This window comes from Vollenhovia emeryi, unplaced genomic scaffold, assembly GCF_000949405.1.
Source record: "Vollenhovia emeryi isolate VEMERY1.0 unplaced genomic scaffold, V.emery_V1.0 DF939151.1, whole genome shotgun sequence".
NCBI classification, from domain to species: domain Eukaryota; kingdom Metazoa; phylum Arthropoda; class Insecta; order Hymenoptera; family Formicidae; genus Vollenhovia; species Vollenhovia emeryi.
Window position 1 is genome coordinate 835,232 of NW_011967215.1, and position 22,761 is coordinate 857,992.

At 38.7% G+C, this 22,761-nt stretch overlaps 1 protein-coding gene across 3 annotated transcripts in view; it reads right to left on the reverse strand.

Annotated features, from left to right (window-relative positions):
• The window catches only part of LOC105565511 (tyramine/octopamine receptor-like), a 107,761-nt gene that overhangs the window by 81,776 nt on the left and 3,224 nt on the right, over positions 1-22,761 (reverse strand). For all 3 annotated transcript variants that reach the window (XM_012018768.1, XM_012018767.1, XM_012018769.1), the window contains exon 2: positions 11,280-12,363. In XM_012018768.1, coding sequence (XP_011874158.1) covers positions 11,280-12,002 — 723 coding nt within the window. In that variant the 5' untranslated portion in view covers positions 12,003-12,363. The remainder of the gene's footprint in view (positions 1-11,279; positions 12,364-22,761) is intronic.

Sequence of the window (22,761 nt, forward strand, 5' to 3'; positions counted from 1 at the left end):
GACAGCTGTCTTCGCGTGAAGACGCAATAAAGAATCATTCTTTAATTCAATCGCAATTATCAGCGGGAACTTTTACAGATATGATCGAGCACGCTTGGTTTGCATCGAAATTAATTCCTCTCGCTGATAATTGCAAATGAATTAAAGAATGAATCTTTATTGTGTCTTCTCGCGAAGACAGCTGTCGGTTTTGTTGTAAAACTTCAACAGAATTTTGGATTCTTCGGATGAAGTTTTTCACTTGACGATAAATAAATTTTAATTTTCACAAATTTATTACTCCGAAACTAAGGCCTATTCAATCAAACGCCGGGACACGTATCTCTTTTTTTCACCTCCAGAATAACCAAAAAAATCGAAATCCCAGGGTGAGTCACCTGAGCTTCCCCTTGTAAGAGTTTATTGTATGAATTTTAATTCGGCAGCCGCTTAAAATGCTTCTGTAATGCTTCTCTGTTGACATTTTATTGTATGATAAAGCTTTTATTTTATTTTTAAAATAGCCCGTGGGGATAAGTAGAATGTTAGGAAAGAGTATCAAACGTTATGTGTATCACAGGTAATTCACGTTGCTTGAAAGCTCGCGATATAGTTTAAACCATAAGATTTTGAAAGCTACGTACATTTGTTTCGACGAATGCTTTTAAGCAATGTAAATTATTTAATGTATAACACAAAGAATCTGTGCGGTACAACCGGGCAGGACGTTTACAATATTATTATACAAATATATAAGAAACGTGTTCTCTTTTATTTTAACGTGAGAATTCAATAGAAGAAAGTAAATAAGTAAATGTACCTCGTTTCTCTTGTTAATCTCAAGAGTATCGGCTAAAGTAAGGTACAAGTTGCGGGTAACTTTATTGTAGCATGTAACAATAACTCTGCAAAATATACAATGAATCATCAAGAATAGAAAGTTTAATCGATACAAGCTGCTTCGCAACAAAAGGTTAATAAAGTTGAAGCAAACGGAAATCTTTGTGTAGATCTAAACAATCACGCAATCGCCTATTTTTCAATATCAACTACATACGAGTACGTGGCTAGGCGAGTCACGTGCGTCAAGCACGTCAGAGGAAAGCTGTTAGTTAGCAATTTTGCTGTCTAAGTAATTTATGAGTTATATAAGTGACCTAAGAACTTTGGTTATAATAAGAACTTGCTAACGAGAAAAGACATGTTGATAAGTTAATGGCTCAAATGATAAATTAGGCAAAAGTACCGCAATTACCAAGTAATCTACACAGCTATTAATTGAGGACACATAATGATTCCTTCACTTGACTTTGAATTAAGACACCGTTAAAATAAAATTCAATTGAAGTCTGGTTCCAAAGGTTGCATTCGTTCTATTCTGAAAGGTTAACCCATGCTGTTATTCTTGTTGCATAATAATTGTAATTATTTTCCTTTTTTGAGGAAAAATAAAAATTTATAATTATATACGCGCACGGGTGCAAAGAAATTAATTCAGCTGCGGCTATTCATCTCTAAGCATTTTGAAAATGCAAATTTAGCTCGTCATATATTTTTTTTTACTGTATATCATTTCGATTGCATTAGAACGCAACGAAGAGTAAAAATATTCGCTAGCTGTCGTTTATTGAGAAATACAATAAAATTGTAAAAATTCTTTACAAAACAACAAAATTGTCTATTTCCGCAAACGCTGTTTTCAACTTTCAGCGGATATCGATTCTCCCCACAAACGCGATCGAAAAATGCGAGATGTGCGATCATATTTCAGAATAGGAACGTTCAGTGGCATCAATGGTTCGATCGAGCGCGTGGCGTGCTTTCGAGGGCCAAGAGCCAAGGTTAGCCGACAAGTAGGAGACAATCAAATGCCTTGTCAAGGCCGGGCGTTCTTCCGGCGTCGCTCCCACGGTCGAGAGCAACTATTTCCAGAAGAAAAGTGACCATTCCGTGCCGCGAGCATTAATATTCATATTCGCGGCACTCTCTCGCGGGTGGTGTGTGTACGGGCGTGTGTAGCCAGCACGAATTAAAACCGGCCGGGCACCGCTAAATAATAAGCATACATGCGATGAAGTGATCCGCGTTATTAACATAGACCTTGCCCCAGCGATCTTGCCGTGCTGTTCCAGCGGGTGGGACAGCTAGGGCGCCGGGGCCCACCCTACGATCCAGGCGGGCGGGCGGCCGAGGGGGTGACGTCGCTCGAAATTACCCGCGGTCACGCCAGCACCCCTCGACAAAATCCTCCAGTAGCACCCTACACTCGTGCCCCTCTCTTCTCCGATCGTTCCGAGTAGTAGCACGCACGTGCTCCGCCGAAATTGCGATATTTCTGCCGCAGTTCTCGTTTCGACCGACATCTCTCGTAGCGAATTCGGTTACTCGCACTGGTGCGCATTGGATGCGCACTAAGGCTTGTTTATAGTCAATTTTTATACTTAACGATATCGTCTTAAATGTCTCTTGAAATATTTCTTAGCCAGTAAATTGATCTGAGCGGCATTCATGCGGATCATTTTCTGGCTAAATGTTCTTTGAACGTGTATTTAAGACAAAGTTAAACATAAAAATTGACTATAAACAGGCCTTAGTATGCACTCAGTGCGCACTAGTGCAAGCTATCGAATTCGCTATCAGTGACGCGCCTTTGTCTCGTTGATAGAGGAGATTGCGCGCTGGTGGTATAACTAATGATTAGGAAATTATTTCGAGGAGGAATCTCCCGCAGACCTCTTCATCTTTTATTTTAACAACGCTATTCTGTATTGCTTCCTGCATTCTGTATTAATATATTTATAACTCATAACGCGCAGGAAAATCGCCAAACAATTTAATGCAGTTTTATGAAAACAATATTGACGATATTGATATGAGTAGCGTTCAATATATTTTATCCACTTTTGTTGTATATGAAAAAGTAAATGATTCGGATGAATTTACCGTGCGAATTATCCTGAATGGCGTAAGGATCTCGGTTTTATGTTGAACAGTGAAACGCATAATGGAGTTGTCGAATTCTTGCTGATGTTACGTAAATAATCGAACCTGCAAATCGCATCTTGATTCAGCCCTTCCTTTAACCGGCGCATAAAAAAGCTTAATGGACCTTTGTGCAATAAAAATGCAACGTGTTAGATGCATGGTTTATTACTCTTATCGTCTTTTATACTGCGCGCATTCCTCACCTTCCCGTAACATGAAGTAACCGGATTATACTAAAACGAATCAGTTCGTACCGCAATAAAGGCACGTTCTTTACTTCTCCCTGCATTCGAATGCGATCGAAACACTATACGGAAATACATGACGGGCTAAATTTGCATGCTCAAGTGCTTGGAAATTAATGGCCATGACTGAACGAATTTCTTCCTCGAATATACAGTGCGTTTCTAAAATTCTCACGGCTAGTTTTGTCTCTGTTTAACAAGCACGTTAGGATCAATATTTAATGTCACGTTTAAGCGTCAATGTGTTACAAGAGTAAAAATAAATAACAATGTTTCCTGCGTTTAATTCAGCTTAAACTTTATTTTAACAGCATCTTGTTTGATTCGAGATTTAGTTGTAAATTAGATTTCTAGCTATACTGTTTGAAATCACTAACGTATCTCTTTAGAGACGATAACTGCTGCTTTAATTTCGAGAAATAAATGTTTTTAAATAGAATAAAAAATGTTCTTAAAGTTAATCCACGAAAGTTAATCCCCTCTTACAGGTTCACTGAAATGACTATCTTAATCTTTTCAGACTGAATTTCATTATGATAAAAACTATTTTTAAGTTGTTAAGCTTCTGAGATAACTTACAAGCTCATATTATACTTATAACTTTAAAAAAAAAATTGCCTTGCCATCCGTATGGTATGAAAATAATAAGTACCTTCGAGTTTCTTGCATTTTATAATTTTAATTAATAACATAGTATTGAATTCAAATTAAACATTATATACCATTAACAATATATGATATACAAAATAATGATATAACAAAGTTGTAAACCTTGTGTGCGTATTTTGATTTTATTATATATCGCTACATAATTTTAATCATTAAATATCTTTTCGCGTAATAATTTTCGCGAAACCGAAATTTATTTATCGAACAACTAAGAAACAGAGGAAAGATTTGGTTCACTTTCTTACTGCAAATACTAAGAGAAATTTGCTGAGATAATAGTTTTCGTGTGATAATATAATTACAATAAATTAAATTGATATTAAACAGAAACCTTCATTATAGAAAAATTGGTGTTATATACTAAATATGTGTAATAATCGAATTTTTGAAAATCTTTGAAACCATTAGCGGGTGTTTGTACTCATAAATTTTGAATTTATTTTACTGGTCAATTTAATGGTACATTGATTTCGTCTCTACATTCATTTTTAGTATCGCATCATGTAATTCCAATAACAATAGGGAACGATTTTATCATTGCCGATGAAAGGTTCGTCCTATCACAACAGGAATGAAGCGCACTTTAACTCGTATCCCGTTTGAAAATGGTAAAAATTTCCTACTAAAATATACGGAGCTTTAAATTTCGTGCGTTTAAATGACTGAAAGCAAATGGGTGAGAATGAATGAATACCAAGCCGTATAAATCCTTGCGGAGATATAAAGTTACTCGCTCGTCGCGAAAAATCTGATTTTTGCCGCTTATGACGTTTGCAATAACGTATACGTACACGTGTCTGTGTGGTAAAATTACAATGACGTCACGGCTACGTTACTCGTGACCGATATTTACACGCGGAAACGTTGCTGTGTATATTACATCGCGATCGGTTGCGGAGACTCTTTCCTCTGTTGTTGTAAACGATATTACAAAAGTTATTAATATCATTTCGCTGTAGGCGGAGAAGTATTTGCCTTGTTAGTAACAATCTATTGTAAAAGGTAGATAAAAAGCATTGTTTTCCCGACAAATAGAAATAAAATGCAATTTCGATGCCGCACGAAAAAAATATGATTGTTTTAAATTTCACGAAAATATATTTTAATACCCTTTGTCGGTTATACTTTTAATACTAATGCGAGAAATCCTTAAAAAATTCACTCAATCCGTAATTGTGTACAAACAAATTCTTTATAAAGAATAAAGTTTTCAAAGAGCAACGTAAATGTGTGTCGCCAAAATGCATTTGCATACGTGATGCGCGTACGTCTCGTACGCGACGAGAGATGTTCATTATTTCACGTGGAGTATACACTGTGGAAAATATCCCCGTGCCACGCTAACTTCTTTGCGTCGTTGACGGAACCGCGCAATTTGCACGTCGCGCTCGTTAGCGCAAAGGGTAACCGCGACATCCGGGAAGCCGCCGTAAAAACAGCGTCGACGGCCATAAAATATCGAGCCGGGTGATATGTAGGCGATCGCCGAAATAAAAATAAATACGGCGGAACTTCGTGTCGATAGGGGGATGCCTGCAATTCTGTTTGTCCTGCAACAATGGCGGGAACGTGAGTTCCCGGCGCCATCAGCTGGAAACTGCGAACGGGGTTGCTCGCGAAGAACGCGGATATCTCGCGGAATTCGGGGCATAAACGCGCCGCGCGCGAGCATCGTCGTTTTTCACATCATGTTGAAGAACGGAGACTTGCGACATTACGCGACGAAAGCCGTAAAAAAGTAACACCACTCGGCAAGAAAGATAACGGGGGGGGGGGGGGGGAGATTATTAAGGCCGCGGGCTTAACAAGAATATGAGGCGTTTTGCATATGATGCGCGAGAGTTTCTTAGTCAGTTCCCAAAATTAATAAACATTTACAGAATTGCAACGACAAAATGATAGACTATGAATAATAGCACCAGCAAACATTACTGCAATTGAGAAAAGTAAATTGTATTTAATTGACCAAAATATACTTTTGAAAACTATGAATACCAACATATAAAGTTTCCTTATTAAACTTATTTTTATCAACTTGGCCATTCTTCTATTAATGTACAATAATTCATTTGAAGATGCTCCAAGAAAGGGGCGAAACGTACGAATTTAATCTTATATTTGTTTTATACTGCAATTGAAAAAAGTAAATTGTATTTAATTGATCAAAATGTACTTTTGAAAACTATGAATACCAATATGTAAGTAAAGTTTTCTTATTAATCTTATTTTTTATCAACTTGGCCGTTGTTCTATTAATGTACAATAATTTATTTGAAGATGCTCCAAAAAAGGGGCAAACATACGAATTTAATCTTACATTTGTTTTATATTCATATGCTTATGTATATGCATATGATCGTTTATGTTAAATATTACATGCGTGCAACCACCTACGTTTGACTCTTATAGCCTTTTTCTTTTTTTTTTATTTATATCCACGAAGTCTTCATCTTCGTTTATTACTTTTGAAAACATTTAAATATTTGATGTGAAAGATATAAAATGATTGAACTATAAATTACATATTCCAACGTTATTATATAGAAAATATATTTATTATATAATTGAATTGTTTACTGATAAAACAGAATGATTTTTTATGAGTAAAAATAAAATCGTTCGCGTTTCTGTATAATGTAATCATTTTCACAATAGTATCCTTCGGAACCGATGCCCTTTTAGGGGAGAAATATCAGATTTGCTTTTAGCGTCTTCCTTTTACCGGCTGGTATGACAAGATTGTTTGAGCGCGGGGGATCGCAACTTATACGACTTAGCTACGGAGACCTCGCGGAATATCATCGCGGAAGCATAGCTGAAGGAATTCCAAGTGCAAACGCGCTGAAAGCAACCATTTTTCACTCGTCGTTAAAGGGAGGATGACGCTGCCACGCCGAGCACACCGCGAGGAGCGTAAAGTGGCCCTGAACCCAACAACGACGCTTTCGTCGCGCGGCGTATACACGTATGCCCCGCTAGTAAATCGTTTAATGCGAGACTCCGGAACGACCATTTAAGCAACCGAAGGACGGTCCCCGGTGACGATCCGCCGCGTTTGCACTTAGGCGAAGGTGCACCTTGATTTTATCATACCGATGTAATCTGCCGTGGCGCCGGTCGCCATTCGGCAGGGCGTCAAGAATACCAGAGCGGGAGATGGGATTATTTAAGGTGCAATTAAAACGGGACACTCGTCTCTCTGTCCGTTCTGAAATTAATGGCAAGTCGGCAGACGCAGGTCTCCGCCGACCATTAGAAATTTATCGATCACGGTCGTGAACTTGCTCGAGATACGTCATCCAGTTATTATTACATAGGCGCCCCATGTTAATGCGAAAATTGCAGTTACAGTTCGTACTAACTCAATCTCGAAACCAGCAAATTATTCGGTCCAAGTCATTATTTAACTCTGGCGCAGTGACACACGAGATGCTTATTGAGTGAGCGAAACTCTATCACGATAGAAATTGCTTAATACTCCGACGGGACAAGTGTACAATAACCACGCGGAAAAGAAAAATGTAGTTGCCGTAGCTAAAACCTGCGTGTGGCAACGAAATTTTAGTTGTAAAATATGGAGTTAATATTTAGTTATGATAGCTAAATATTATACTACTGTGCTTATTATTAGACGCAAATCATTTGCTGTGATTTAGAAATTGATGGTTAGGGGTTGGCAAAATACTTTTAGCAAACTATAATTAGCTATGTTAGCGAAAATTGTTTTTTCAGTGCAAGCCGTGCTTAAGAAATTCTAAAGTCTTAGCACGATCTGAAATTTTTGGCAAATACGACTTTAACAGGATCATCGAAGAGAATTGAACAAAGTCCCCGAAAGTTATTTCCCGACTCCGATTACCGAGGCAATCTGGGAATATTCTGTCGCGACGCAGTACGGGAAACAATATTTCACCTCGGATTTTTTAGCAATCTGTCTTTGTCGACAATTCCACCGAAAATATACACACGCGTGTGTGCGCGCGCAAGCAAGCAAGCACGCACAATCGCGATGAAGTTGCGTGCCGCAGGAAATGCGGGACCGCGTCCCCAGATATACATATACCTATGCGCAAAAACTGCATTGACGAGCGTTCGCACGCGGTATTACGGACGTAGTCCTTAATTGACCGATTGCACTTTTGTCTCGTTCAATCCGGTCGGCGCATACTGCCGAAATCGAGATCGTGGACCGAGGTCGAGTCGAGCGAGCCGTTTATGGGACCACGCGTCGGGATTTTCCATTTCTAGAGAATTGCCGTTTGTTCGTGTTTTCCGCAACCCGCATCCCCGCCCCCTCCCCGGTTCAGTTCCGCGTTTGTAAAGACGTGCATCGGGAACGAAACGCGTCTTCTGATACCGCTGACGACTTTAAAATAAGATCACGTGTAGACGTGCGATGTAATCTATGCGAAACGTGCCGGGGTAAGCAAATGGCTTGCTAACGATTGAAACAAAGATCCGGCAATTCTAAACCACGCTTCGACTTAGAAGTAAGATCCTAACACAATGTCGCAACCACAAAAAGGACATTATCGTGAGATCCTAGAAAATAAATAATTCAATTTGTTTCTTATTTTTTAATACTTTGATAAATATATCAATCGCGCGGGACATATCAGTCGCGAAAGAAAGGAAATCCAATTATAATTCGTCCATTAGACGGAACTTAAAGTTTATCGGGAAATAGTCTTTGGAATTGAAGATTTTAATTGATTTATTAAGCACAATTTAACTTTACAGTCTTCTATTTATTAGTAATATAAGGATCCAAACTGTGTGCGTATTTCTATATTATACGTGTATTGATCTTTCGTGTCGTTTGTTTTAAACGTTTACACATTTAATTACATCACATCTGTGTTTGCGTTCAGCTCGTAGCAAACCTTTAACCTTTCAAATTGATTTTGTAATCACCCAGCTTTTTTACTTTCACATTGTTCAATTGTATTGTATCCATATTTAACTGCCTCTTGCCAGTTTTACTATTTCCATTTTATGTCCCCATCTTTACGGCCACTTTTATTTATATTGCCGCCTTCTTTTTCCCGGATGTGTTAATTAACGTTTTTTACTACATTTCACCTGCTTATTGCAATGTCAGAAAAACGGTAACAATTTTGCAGAATAATAGACGCATTTTATACACATCATGATAGAGTCAACGAAAACTGTTTTTGACTACTGGAAGTTTGATTGACGTGGCTAAATAGCATTTAGCCTCGACATCATCTTCATAATTGTAGCTATTCCAGCACCGTCACCGCAGCGCGTATTTAATTGGCGATTAAACCAAATGCACGAAAGTCCATTGGGTAAATTCAATGCGGATGATTCGTAACGTTATATCGTTCTCAGCGGCTCGCTTATTATAAATAACCTCTCCTTTTTTGTCGCATTATGCGTTATCGTCACGCGACATCACAACTGGCAGCGTCTCGATCGTAATGTAACGTGAAATTTTATTCCGTCTTACAATTTATAGCCCTTGAAACACTTTTATATTTAAATACATTTCTCCCTCTTGTGGAACCATGAAACTCGGATCCTCCATGTTTTTATGTAACGGCATTTAGTTGTATTTTTTTTCTAAAATTACTACTCTCTAATTAGGGGTTTATTATTGATTTGTTAAAATAATATTTATATAATAAAATAATCATTTACCATATAAAAATACGTTAACTACAGTAATACATTTCTATAATAAATCTCTCAAATACAGCTCACAAAATCAATTAATACTTGTTCTTTTAGAGTTAATTTAATTTTTATTAGGCGTGCAATTTTAGTTTCATCGTCGATCAATAATTCACATACATATTTGATAACTTCACGCAAAAATGACGGATAGTATTTTTTATGGACGTTACTAAGGTTGTTTACGTAAATACAAGAAACGAAGTTTTAGTATTTGAATTCTTTCAAGTTACTAATCAAGTGAAATGCATTATATGCAATGTCAATATTTTCAATAGTTACAATTAGCGAATTCAGAGACAGCTGTATTAGCCAATGTTTGCGTAGTCAACAAACCAGTTCGCCAGCAATGAACCATAGAATTAGTCAAATAGCTTTAATGAATTAATTTTATTTTTCTTTAAATCATACAGTCTTCACTTGGAAACAATTATCGTGTCAATTACGTTCGATTTGACAGAAAATCTCGTAGAAAGTGCGCATCGATGTTGCCAAGATGTAATCGACAACGGAAAACTGGGCAACATATTAGATAAACGCATTGAAGCGTACACGGAGAGAATTTTCTTTCAATCCTGAAAATCATGTAATCGTGGGACACGGCATTTCGAAGAATTTTATAAGAGTTTTTTGAAATTTTATAATACTAAACTCTTACAAAGCTCTCACAAAGTTCTGCAAAATGTCACGTTGTCCCACGACCACATGATTTTCGAGATAAATTTTAAGAGAAAATTTTCTCCGCGTATATTACAATATAATATACTTGAATATCATAAATTAATTTTTCAAAAATCTTTTCTCTTCCAAGAGAACCAGCCAACGCGCTTTTCTGTCACTGATACTGTAAATATATTTTTAAATTATCGAGCGAAAGTTTTAAATCTTAATTCTTGTGGCAAATTTGTATCTCGTCATTTCAAGTTTCGAAGATCTATCTTTTCTTCTGATTAGTGGGAAAAACTGGTCCCTAGTTTTTAATAGCAGGCACCTCTATGTTAGCAAGATCAAAGTGTTTAAAAGTGAACGCTACTCAATTTCCTTTTCTCGTGTACTTTGAAGGTGAGGGCGGTAATTGAGTGCATGCAAACGCTGTGTAACGTATAGCGTCTAATTAGCAGCTAAACTCGCGATCGATGCAAGACTCCGCCCTCCGGAGTTTTCAGCTTATTTACAAATTATACAACGAACTATAATTAGAAATATTAATTCCATTAATTGCGAAATAGAACCGCCGGATGATAAATCTTCAAGTTCTATTCGAACGTCTTACGTGATTAATTGTGACAGAAGTATCGCTCTAAAATTTTTACTCGCGCCAGATGATAAATGGATTATATACGTGCGTTATACGTTTCTGCAACTAGACGCTTCGTGTTCGTATAATGAGAACGCGATAATCAGCAAAAGTAACATTTCCTAATTATGCAGCTCTCGCAATAAGATAAGCGTCAATTTAATGATTATAATTGTAATTGTGTTTTTTTTTTTCTTAGTACGTTGTATATATGTATATCTAGAGTAAATTATTCTTTTGTGAAAGCATCGGGAAATGAAACGTCTAGAGAAATGTAGAGAAACAGATGTTTGAATGTACCCCATCTCTCTGATAATAACATTCATTATTAAGTGCTCGTTTTAACGCAAATGTAGGATAAAATAAAAATGGAATGCGCGTTGCTCCTGCAAAGACTTACGACTTACCAGTACGTAGACGGCGAACGGCATAACGAGCACCGCCACGAGGAGATCGGCGACCGCCAAGCTGACGATGAAGTAGTTAGTGACAGTCTGCAGCGCCCGTTCCCTCACCACCGCTAGGATGACGAGCACGTTACCGAAAAGCGTCAAACACGGCACGATCACGAGTATTAGGGCCCACCAGCTGTTCGGGTTAGACTTCTCGTCGACGCCGGCGGTTCCAGCGCACTCGCCCGGCCTAACGGCACCCCCGGCGACTATCGACGACGTGCAATTGACGCTAGTGAGATTCAGACCCGCACCGTCGTCGTAGTAGGCCGTCAGGTTCACAAGCACGCTGTAGTTGAGTCGGTTGATGTAATCGCTCAGGTCGTCGAAGGCAAAGAGGTCGGACACGCTGCCGGTGTAGTTGTCGACACTCGAGGTGGAATACGACGACGTGGATTCCGCGAAGGACGAGGAGGCAGACAGGGTCGAGACGGCGGCGGTCGTCGTCGAGTCGTTGAACCAACTGGACTCGCCGCCGTCGACGTCGCTGTCATTCCTCGCGAGGGCATCGCCCAGAAAGTCCGCCATCTTCTCCTCCTGCACGATCGTAGTGACAACATCGATGGCGTTTGAGACCACCTCTCCTCCGGGTGGCTCGTCCAGGTGCCGATGCTCGCGGGTCAGCGAGAGGTTTCGAAGGACCGACTTGACGAACGTGTCATTCGCTCTCGCCTCCATCACGGTCGACCTACGCGATCGACCTTGTCCCCTCAGCCAGCCGCTGACACCAATCACGAGATCTTGGAGCGTCTCGCCCGGGATTTCATCTTTCTGCCTACGCCCGACATCTTCAGGTCACTTATCTTCGCGGCTACGTTCAGGTTCCCTGCTCTCTTCCCTTTCGTCTCTTCCTTCCGTCGTCTCTTCTCGCTCTCCTCGAGTTCTTTTTCTTCGTCTGGGTAGCAAGTACGATAAGGCTCCTTGATCCTCTTTGCCAGCAAGAAGAGGTACTGTTTCCAGCCGGCCCCTTGGCCGGTCGCACAGTTTTCCAGGATCCCCGGCTTAGACGCGTATCAGTTGAATCCTACCTCCAGGATTTCTGTAATGGAGGAAAGGTTGGCGGTCACTATCAGCGTTTACTTTTACGCGAAAACATGCAACCAGGACAAAAGTTTGTTTTCAAATTGTGCCCGGAAAACTGCCGAACAAAAATTTTTCACCTGTAAAAACGTGACCTAAAACCGATATCACGTTCAACCTGTATGCACATATATGCACAAATTTAAACTATGCGTTCCTAACTTTTCAGTTTAAATTTTTAAACGAAGGCGCGAGTGACGTTCTCAATTTTAGCGTCAAATATTAGTCGATTATTTATCGCTCATAGGTACAATATATAATAAATTTAATAATAGTTGTCTTTTTTTTTAGATTTATATCATTATTAACAAAAAAGCAAAAAGGAGGTGGGCATTGTGAGTGTACAATCAACAGTGCATAAGTTAATGTTATAATAATCTTTAATCACTAATAAGACATGTAATTATAAGTTGAACGTAAAAATTCTGCTTCAAGTTATTAGTGATTATATTAATATTTACTACGGCGCTCTAATAATGAATACATTACCTGAAAACTATTTCTTAAATTATCTTTTGAAAAAGTATTGTTTAAATGTCGATGGATAGAACGAAGTTCCATGGTTCAGCTACACCCGAGGAATACGCGCAAAAAAGCTCTGAAAATTTTCCTAATAGAATTATAAAATATCATAAAATCTCTGCGTTTCTATCGTACTTCTCCTTCGAGATAACGTGCCCGAGATTGCTGCGCAACCGTATCCTCAAACACTCTCTCCGAGTAGAACAAATGCGTTCCATTACTCCGCTCGTGATCGCGCGGTGATTTTAATCCCGATCAAACTTTCCAAGCGAGACTATAAATTTACGGCAAGGAAGCCGTCCCGGGCTATCGAGTGTCTCTCCTCCCTAATGAAACGTGGAGGAAAAAACTCGCGAGGTCCCATCTGCGCGCGCCAACGTTTGAGACGAGTGTCTCGTGGCGCAATCTCGGAATTAAACAAAAGCTCACGGTTGTTCCCGTCCGCCCACGGATCGCTCGAAATGGGACGCCGTTTCGCTCCCGGTAGGCGAAAGATCGAAGGTATACACAGGGAGAGAATCGGATTGACAGATGGACAGACATTACGGTATTTCTCTCTTGGCGACACGGTGAGAGTGTGAGAATTATAGAGAGGAAAGAGAGAAAGGAAGAGCAAGAGGGAGAGAGTGAGAAAATAGGGGTAGGCCTCGGAAGATTTCAACATAGCCACCCCCGATAGACCCTCTTAAGGACAGAAATCATCCCCTTATCCCACGGGACCTTCCATCTCCGCCGATTCCCTGCTCTACATAGAGCCTGGAAGGGCGAAGTGCCGCCGGCATATATCGCTAGGCAATATCTTTCAGACTGTAAATTCCTCAGAGTATCGCAGTCTAGTGGCTGTAAAGTTCGCGGGATATATATGTAGCGCATAATAGCATCCGGTATCCGCTATCTGAATTCTCCCGGCCATGGAGTTAGCGGTGCTCGCGTAAGCTGGGCGAAGCGGGAAAGCGAGGGACGATCTATGCAAGCACAGACAGGGGGCTCGCACGCGGCTGGAGGAGGAAACGGGGGGACAAAGCGGCTCTGCAGCTCTGGAGGCTCCTGTTAAAAGCCTGTGTCGGTCTCTTTCCTTCATTCGTCGGACGACGGATCTATCCATTCTTTATCGACGGCCATTCGTGCCCACGCTTGCGAAAATTGAATTCCATTGTGGCGGCTATTGCAGGCGACCGCGGCGAGTCGCCCGTTTAATGCATTAAGCGCAGCGAGTCCGCGAATATGCGAGCCGACCGTGTATCGGCTTGTACTGTTTTGGATTGCAAATGCGCGCCACACGTGAGACCTTTTTATTTTTCCTCGCACGAATGTGCGCAGCTAATACATTTGTTTCGCACGGGGACGTGCTGCGTATCGACGGTAGGGCGCCAAGAAATGTCACGTTATTCACGGCCCAAGTAAGTTTTGCGAGAGGGCATCCATAGAGAAACGAATTAGCATAAGTATGAAGAAATGTATATTGCATATATCGATTACAGTATAAAATATCATAAATTTATAAGAATTAAGACTTGCGCACACATTTGCATTTAAATATTGCTTGGTGTTTCGAATTGGGTTATGAATAATTTTACCATAAATAATCCTATATTTCTGTCATGAATTAAGAAAAATAGAGATCCGGCAAAAAATGTATAACGAGAGCCCTATCGAGAATTCCTTGCTTCTATATACAAAATAAGAATACATTTTTTTAGTGAAACGACAAAATCAGTGTCAGAGTTTCTAACTTTACGCGAGCAAGTAAATGAATAACTCGGAGAAATGAAGTTTAAATAAATACAACGAACAATCGAAACAAATCCTGCCAAGAAGATATTTCTCTTACAAAGAGCTATTTATCAAATTTATATTTAAGAAAACTTTTAATGTGTTTCATTAAGGTAATGCGGGTAAAAAGGAATTAGGAGCAGAATTTAGTGGAAGATAACTATCTGCCGCATGCATATTTATAAGAACTCATAAAGTGATACCTATATTTAAAGAGAAATATCAAAATATCTTTCACGATGTTGCTAAAATCTAACACACATTTTGTTACATAAATTTTAATTGCATATTTAAACAAATGAATAGTCTGAAGTTTCATCCTGTAAATCAATTAATTTTCATTCTATGTTTAAAAACTTTTATTCTCGCTCTACATGTATATTCTCTTCATTTTTACTCTATTAATCCACTAAAGAAAACAAAAACCAAAAACAGAGAAAACATTTTAAATAAGCAAACGAATATTTATCTTAACACCGCGGAATTATTATTTTTCTAACTGTTATTTATTTTTCTCAAAATTCTTCCACAATGTACGCCAATTTCACGACACACGCGTATTGATAATTGCAGCCTGTCAAATTTCCGATGTATCAATGCACTTATTGATTTTGAGAATCGCTGAGATTAATATTATATGTGAAAGCAAAAACTGCCGAGGTTTATCTTCGCTTTATAAAAGACCGCAAATAATGCGGTACCTCCAAGCTCATGAAAACCATTAGGGGGAAAAAAATGCGGAACGGAGACGACCCAGAAAAGGAAACAGCACGCATCCTGTAATTCACCCCGTATTCTCTCCCATCCCTTGTTCCCTCCACCATCAGCATACTCTCCCTCATCGTTCGTCCTTTTTTCCCATGCCGCGACCTTCGTTCCGTTCTCCGGCAGCGGGTATACGGCGGAAGTGTAGGAACTGAAGAAGGGTGACTGAATTTTATCAGAAGGAATGTATACCCACACTGCTACCGTCAGATCTTAAACGTCGTTCCGAGGCCGCCGACATTTTAGACTGTCTCCTCGATATCGACATTCTGGAAATGTTCGCGAATGCCATTCTTGACTCCGCTCTACCGTGAATTTGAGGAAAGTACACAGAATGCGCGCAAGTGTTTTTATACAACAGCAGTGTAGCCATTGCTGTCCGTTGTTCACAAATTATTATGTAAAATTACTCCAACAACAATGTACCTCTTTCGCGCAAATTTCATTCATTTATATATTTTTTATACGTATAATTTTTAGGCAATTACGATTTTAATTTCCAGCTACACATTGTATACTTTAAAGATAGTCTATTGATAACTTTGGACGACTATTAACAATTTGCAAGATGAAAATGTGATTGGAAACGTGATTCTTGAATATTTTCTGAGATATCTAGAATCCGAAAGCTGCGGAGAATCTTAAAAGATTAGCGATAAAACTTCTTTCAACAGCACCTACAATATTTTTAACGACAAAGTGTTTGAGTTACCATATTATTCTTCTTACCCATTCTATTATACATGGAATACGCTCTCGAGTTGAAAACGCAGGCGAATTATTCATAAAAATACTATGCGTATTCTCTCATGGAATCTCTACTACCTTGAAGATTATGGAAGATTTAAAGATTTGTAAAATTTGCCGATACCATTAATTTTTCCGATACCACTCCACAGAGACATCGGCTTTTGTTTACGAATCATAAAAGAAACACTTAACGAGCATATATGCTCAATTACGATTAACGCCAAGTTCGAGTAATAAGTGAAGTAAGAATATTTTCTTTCCATTGCGCCCCGACAAGAAACGTGGCGTTACTTGAATATGTAAATATGCAAAGCGATATTAATCCCTAGTGAAGAACACAGTGTTGAAATTTTGTTCTCGGCATTTGGCGTCGTTGTTGCCGCCCGCACTCCCTCCCGTAAAACTTCATGCATTATTCTGCGCTTATGCACAGAAAAGAGAAAATACCGAAATTTGACATTTCATTTCCTTCAAACCTGACGTAGTGCGCGCGTTAAGGAAAGATGAACATTGCGCATTCAAATATCTCGCAATATTTCAGGGCAGGAAGCATTTACGTGTAAGAAAAGAGGCGATGCGGATTTAAAGATCTGAAAACGTGCCTCATTAAAAGAAATAGGAATTCGTTAGAATTTATTCTGCAATTTTCAATTGCCTCGTTACACATAGACAAGTCTTGCGGCTTACGCGCTGTGTAACGCGCTCATTCTGATGAGTGATACAACACTTTCTTATGTAAAAACGAATGACATTAATCGCAGATAAAGACGGACGAAAACAACCGATACGGCTAGTAGAAAGTATCAAAATCAGTTAAAGATATAACTTTGCTAATTCAATGATGGTCGCGTACTTCATTAACTTGCGATAACATTATTTTACATTTGTAACACCTCGAGAGATCTCGAATAATTTTCACAATCAATAACATTTTTTACTGAGGTCAATTGACTCTGGCTTTTTGGCAATAGGTTTTCGATATTTTCCCCTCGACCAAGGTCGGTCGTAAATCATTCGAAAGCGGGCCATTTTGTTTTTATCCATTCGCCCAGCCAACAGTTATAAATCATATCAATATATCTTAAAAATTGCATCCTCTTAGAACCATTATCACGTTTTGATACAATTTTCTTTAATACTTTCGGAAAAAGTTTCAGAAATAATATTCGGAAATACTACAAAATTGTGTGTGCCATGAATTCCTTGAGATATTCCGCTCTCGCAGGTCTTTTATGGTATACATTTGCGGTGTACATATCGCTACATGTTCGCTACCAAGATACTCGCTTTAAAAATTTCCGCCATCAAAAATTGCATCGCATAATTTATGATTTGATATCAGATCCGTTCAGCCGAGAAAAATTGGGTGGCAACGCGACGCAAATAAAAGAGCCTCAATTGCATACGGTGAACACGCGCGTATTCTAGGAAAAAGTGATCCAGTTTTCAAGTACCATCATGAGGAACATGCGGAATATAAAAAGGCACGTGCACGCAGGAAATCTCGGAGGCGTGAGTAACGCGAGTTCGTCCACTCTCGCGTAGATTAGTCTCAAAGGATTGCGTTGTCGACGAGCTAACTTTCGCGAGCACGCAAACAAGCAAGCCTTCGGTATAACTTTGCCCGCCCCGTTCCTCTCTGAGAATTACGCGCAAGAACGTTGCTATTTGTGCTGATGACAAACGTTGCGTGTGCTATAAGTGGATAAACGCGAAAGCGTGCCTGTGAACATCGATAATCGATACACACGTTACTCTTATTCTGTAACGTAAATCGTAAAGATAAAAGGACGATAATATTGCGTAACTATGCAACATTTTCAAATATATCTGCTGTAAGAATGATAAGTGATTGTGAAAATGATAACGTTTTGCGCTCATAATTGATCAGGCAAATGATGAGTCATAGGAGTGGATAACAATTTGTCACCACGTCTCTAACGTAGTAGCACAATTCTTACTTTTACGAGAACTAAGTCAACGAGTGAGAACAAGTGTCCTATAATTACAGATATGCCAGTCTCAGAGTGTACCTATTTAACGTTCCAGAGATATCGAGCTTCAAAGGTTCCATCGAGGGTTCCATTCCATTCCAAACAAATGGCTGGTGTCTTTCCAGACGGCTTCATCGTTTGCGTCCTGGGAAGTTTCGGAGCCCGATATCTCTGGTACGTTAAATAGGTACACTCTGAGACTGACATATCTGCGAGCATCTTGACGAGACCTTTCGTTTGGTACCTACTTTGTGACCCAAATGGAGTGCGAAAAAAATGGGGCCAATCTTGTTCTCACTCTTTATCGAATCGCTCGTGTGTCGCATACATTTCCGATATATTCCAATTTATTCTTCTTGTTCATAAATGCAACACTTGCTAGAGCTCGTATAACGTTATACTGAAGTTTAATAGAGTTGTGCGCAATGGTGATAAAACGCGGCTGTGTGTGCATGCTGTATAAATAAATAAAAACGCTTCTATTTGCACGCGGTAAGTGTAGCGCGAATTTGAGGAATAAAAATGTCGCGCTAATTGTGAATTGGCACTAATTGACCTGTGTGCCAATGTACGATGTATACGGCTATCATTCGTGATTTGATTTGACATTTAAAATGTTAGAAATGCCATTCCCAACTTGATGAAAAAGCAATATTTAAAAGTGTGTTTAACAGAATTGAAATATCATAGTTTGCTCGTTAAACTGCCCAATTTTCTTGATTAATCAACTGATTGTTCTTTTACATAAGAGAAACAATTAAAGCTAGAAAAATGGCTCATCTTTTATGCAACTGCGTCACCTGCGATTCGATTGCGCGCGAATAAAATAAACAGGAATCCCCTGTGTTGCTGTTCATGAATTTCCGGTACGTCGTCATCAATTTCAGATTTTTCAAAATACGCTGCCACGCTCCCTGAAACATTCGATGCACGAATATGTACAAAAAGTCCCGAAATTGTTTTCAAATATTAAAACCGTTGCTGCAGCGGTTTCTCGCACGGCAAAACCAGAAAATATTCCCGCGATATATTCTCAGCAATTTTCATCTTTGCCGGGAAGGCAACATCTTTCTCCTCCTTTGTACGTAACGTCGTTTTGTCTTTCGAAAAAAAGACGAAAGAAATGAAATCATATCTCCCCAGATTGATCGCTCTTGTGCAGCAGTTGCGACGAAGAATACCGTACATCGCGAGGAAAAATATGATCCTCTACCGCCGCGGTGAGCCCGACTTAGATTAATCGGCGAAATAATGATATAATTAATTACGTACAATTAGCACGAAACTTCGCTAATGCGGAGTCCTTCCTACCCGGTGTTCTGTTAGACATTTTGTGCACTATTTGGATGAGAAATGATCCTGAGGAATTATCCCGAGTACTGCAATATGTATCTAAAGCGGGGTCTCTCTATATCGCTCCTTCCTTCGCTCTGACATTTACTTTGAATTTTTTAAATGACAAATGTCCCCAGCAACTTAATAATTATCCGAAAAACTCTCGTGTTTACAATTTCCGAATGTACGAGACGCGCGTGTAATTATAAGCACGACGGCGATGAATAGAGAAATAAAATTTACGCGAGTAAATTAAGCACGTGACAGTTTGATACGAGAATTAATGTGATGAAATCTGAAATTGAATCGAAATGCATACCGGCGTGCATGCGTCTACAAATAAATCGGCACAATCGAAATTTCAATATTAATACGCGGTCATAAAAGAGACCGTTGTATTAACTTTATACACGCCGAAAGGTTTCTCTTCGACTGAATAATTAACAGTTTAGTCCGTGAAATAATATGCGATAATTACTAACTGCCACGGGGCAAATATTCGTGTGCGACACATATCGACGAGTGTTATACATGCGTAATTAAATGAAACGAACTAAAAAGTAAAACTCGACATACGCTGCTAACAATTTTAAACTATGTCGCATGCATTAATCGCGAATAATCGTTAAAATAAGAGCGTATCTTGTGCGATTCTACACAAGATTGACCGCACATAAATCACTACAAGTTGTTTCCTCGGGAATTATCAGAGAATAACGATGAAATCTCTTTTAAAATTCATTGGGATTCTCTATTCCAAAAGTATGGTAATTACTGATTTGAAATATGATTTTCTCATTGAGGAAGTAGCTCGTAACATTTCACAATATTAACTTGTAGATAATACTTGAAACAATTATCTAATAAATTTAATCCAACAATAACTAAATTATAATACACATATTATATTCATTTATTAACAAAATAATATTAATACATCAGTAATGACGAATAATTTCTAATATAAATATATATTTTTGTGTATACGATATATGTGAGAAAATTAATTTATTAATATTATAGTAAACTGGAAAAGTTAATAACTAACAACGCGTCCTCGAACGTTTCCCTTCTCTTTCGAGAATTGGTAGCCATAAGCGTGTCAAATATAAATGAGCTATATGTAATGACACCATAGACATATTGACCATAGACTGCTTATGAGGCAGTGAAGGCAATTTATTTGGGTGTCTATCTTTCTCTGCCTCTCGTGACTCACGCGTTCTGGAGAAAGATAGACGTCCAAATAAACTCATATTATCCTTTTCCCTCAGGAGGATGCCCCCACTTAGGGGCCCACTGCCTCATAAGCAGTCTATGGTTAATATGTCTACGATTAGCACGAAGATGAATAAGAAATGTCTATCTCCGGACGACACAGTCGTCATTTTTCTTCGTCGAAGTCACCCTGGCACGCCTAATAATGGTGAACGCAACAGGTAATGGCACAGAAACGTGTCCTATTAAATTAGCTGAAAAAGATTCCTGCTTCTTTTATCGCATGATCGCACCCGATCGATTATCTAAAGATGTGATGGCATACGTATTCGACATTTCGTTTTCCAGTCTTTCTTCTGCTCCGTGATAATTTTCTGTTTCTCACAACACAAAAGCGCGAATGAAAGTGAATTGTATAATTTCTGATTAGCCGTTTAAAACGATTAATTGGTTATAACGTTTGATTGATTATATACGATTATATACTCGTTTCACGCGATCATTTTCGTCTCTCTTGAGAGAAATTACGGTTCATAAATCAAATATCGCCAGTTATAGGCACCCTCGTCGCATCGAATTTTTGTACAATTTTGTCAGGGCGGAATGAACCTATCGATAAATTTTCCGGCGACATTTAACGTACATTAATGTCACAAAGGAATGCACGATTTTTTTTTTCGAAAGCAGCACAATTCTCTTCGCATGGGTATTATTTGGGAATATACTCTTCAAATCGTCGGCAGTTCAAATAGCAATTTAATAAATATAAAATATCTGATACGTTATACTTAGAAAGTGCCTCCAATTTCAAAAAATTATTTATAAAATCTCTCAAACAGAAATGGAGCTGGGATTAGTTGCAATGTTCGTTTACACGGTTAATAATGTTTTTCACGTTTATTGATTCTCCAATGGAAACTTTTTAATTAAATTATATTGAAGCAAATAACAATTTTTCTACCAATAAAAGAAATTATCGTAAAAGTGATCGTCACCTGGTTTCTCTAATATCACTTATGGTATAGTAATCTACTAATCGGGAATCGCATGCAATAGCTTTTTATGGAAATGACTCAATATGCTAAATACACGGATCGCAAGTACCTGGATCGCAAGGAATTTGTAAAATACCGTGCATTCAGGGAATTACTGGAATTACCTTGTCAACTACTGGACTGGAGGACTGCCGTGAGTGCCGGCGGATTCAATTGCGCCTGAAAAAGCAGAGTGGCCTGCTGAGAGCCCATTTGCACAAAATCCAACGATTACCAACTCCCACAGCTTATGCTGCTATATAATTTCGAGATATCGGCGACGCTTTAAAATACTTGACGATGTGGCGAAGCGCGATAACCTTGCCGGGGCGAATCGGATCGCCGCGCGCGATTTCGAGACAGTTGTACGTCTGCTCCAAACATGCCACACGCGAGTGAAAATTTTGTAAAATATTACACCAGAACGTTTGCTTTCCATTGCAAAGATTAGCCTTATATGTTTAATACTGTTGCGTGAGTTAGTTCAACTACGTGTTTAACAATATATTGATGTATAAAAGGTGCTATAATATTTCAACTGAAGATACATTAGTTTAATAGGCGTATTATAATATATTGAATCGTTTTTCTTTAATAATTTTATAAATATACAAGCAGCAGTAGATAGCACGGAAATTACCTCTGATTGCACGCAATTGCATTCTAAACAATTCGTCACGCGGATCAGCAAGTTGTATGTTTAAGTTCGTTTAATTAAAGAACACGTGAGTAATTATATAATGCAAGTTATAGCTTGCATTATGCTTCACGGCAAGTTAATTCCACGCTATGCATATGATTTCTCTACTTCCGAAAGACTGCGTACATATTAAGGGAGAGATGAGTTATGAAAGCGAGAAAATGAGAATAAGTGTGATTTTATTTATCCACTCATTATAATTAACAATATTTATGTCGTTATAAATATCATATAATTATCATACAAAATCCAATCTAAATTATTTA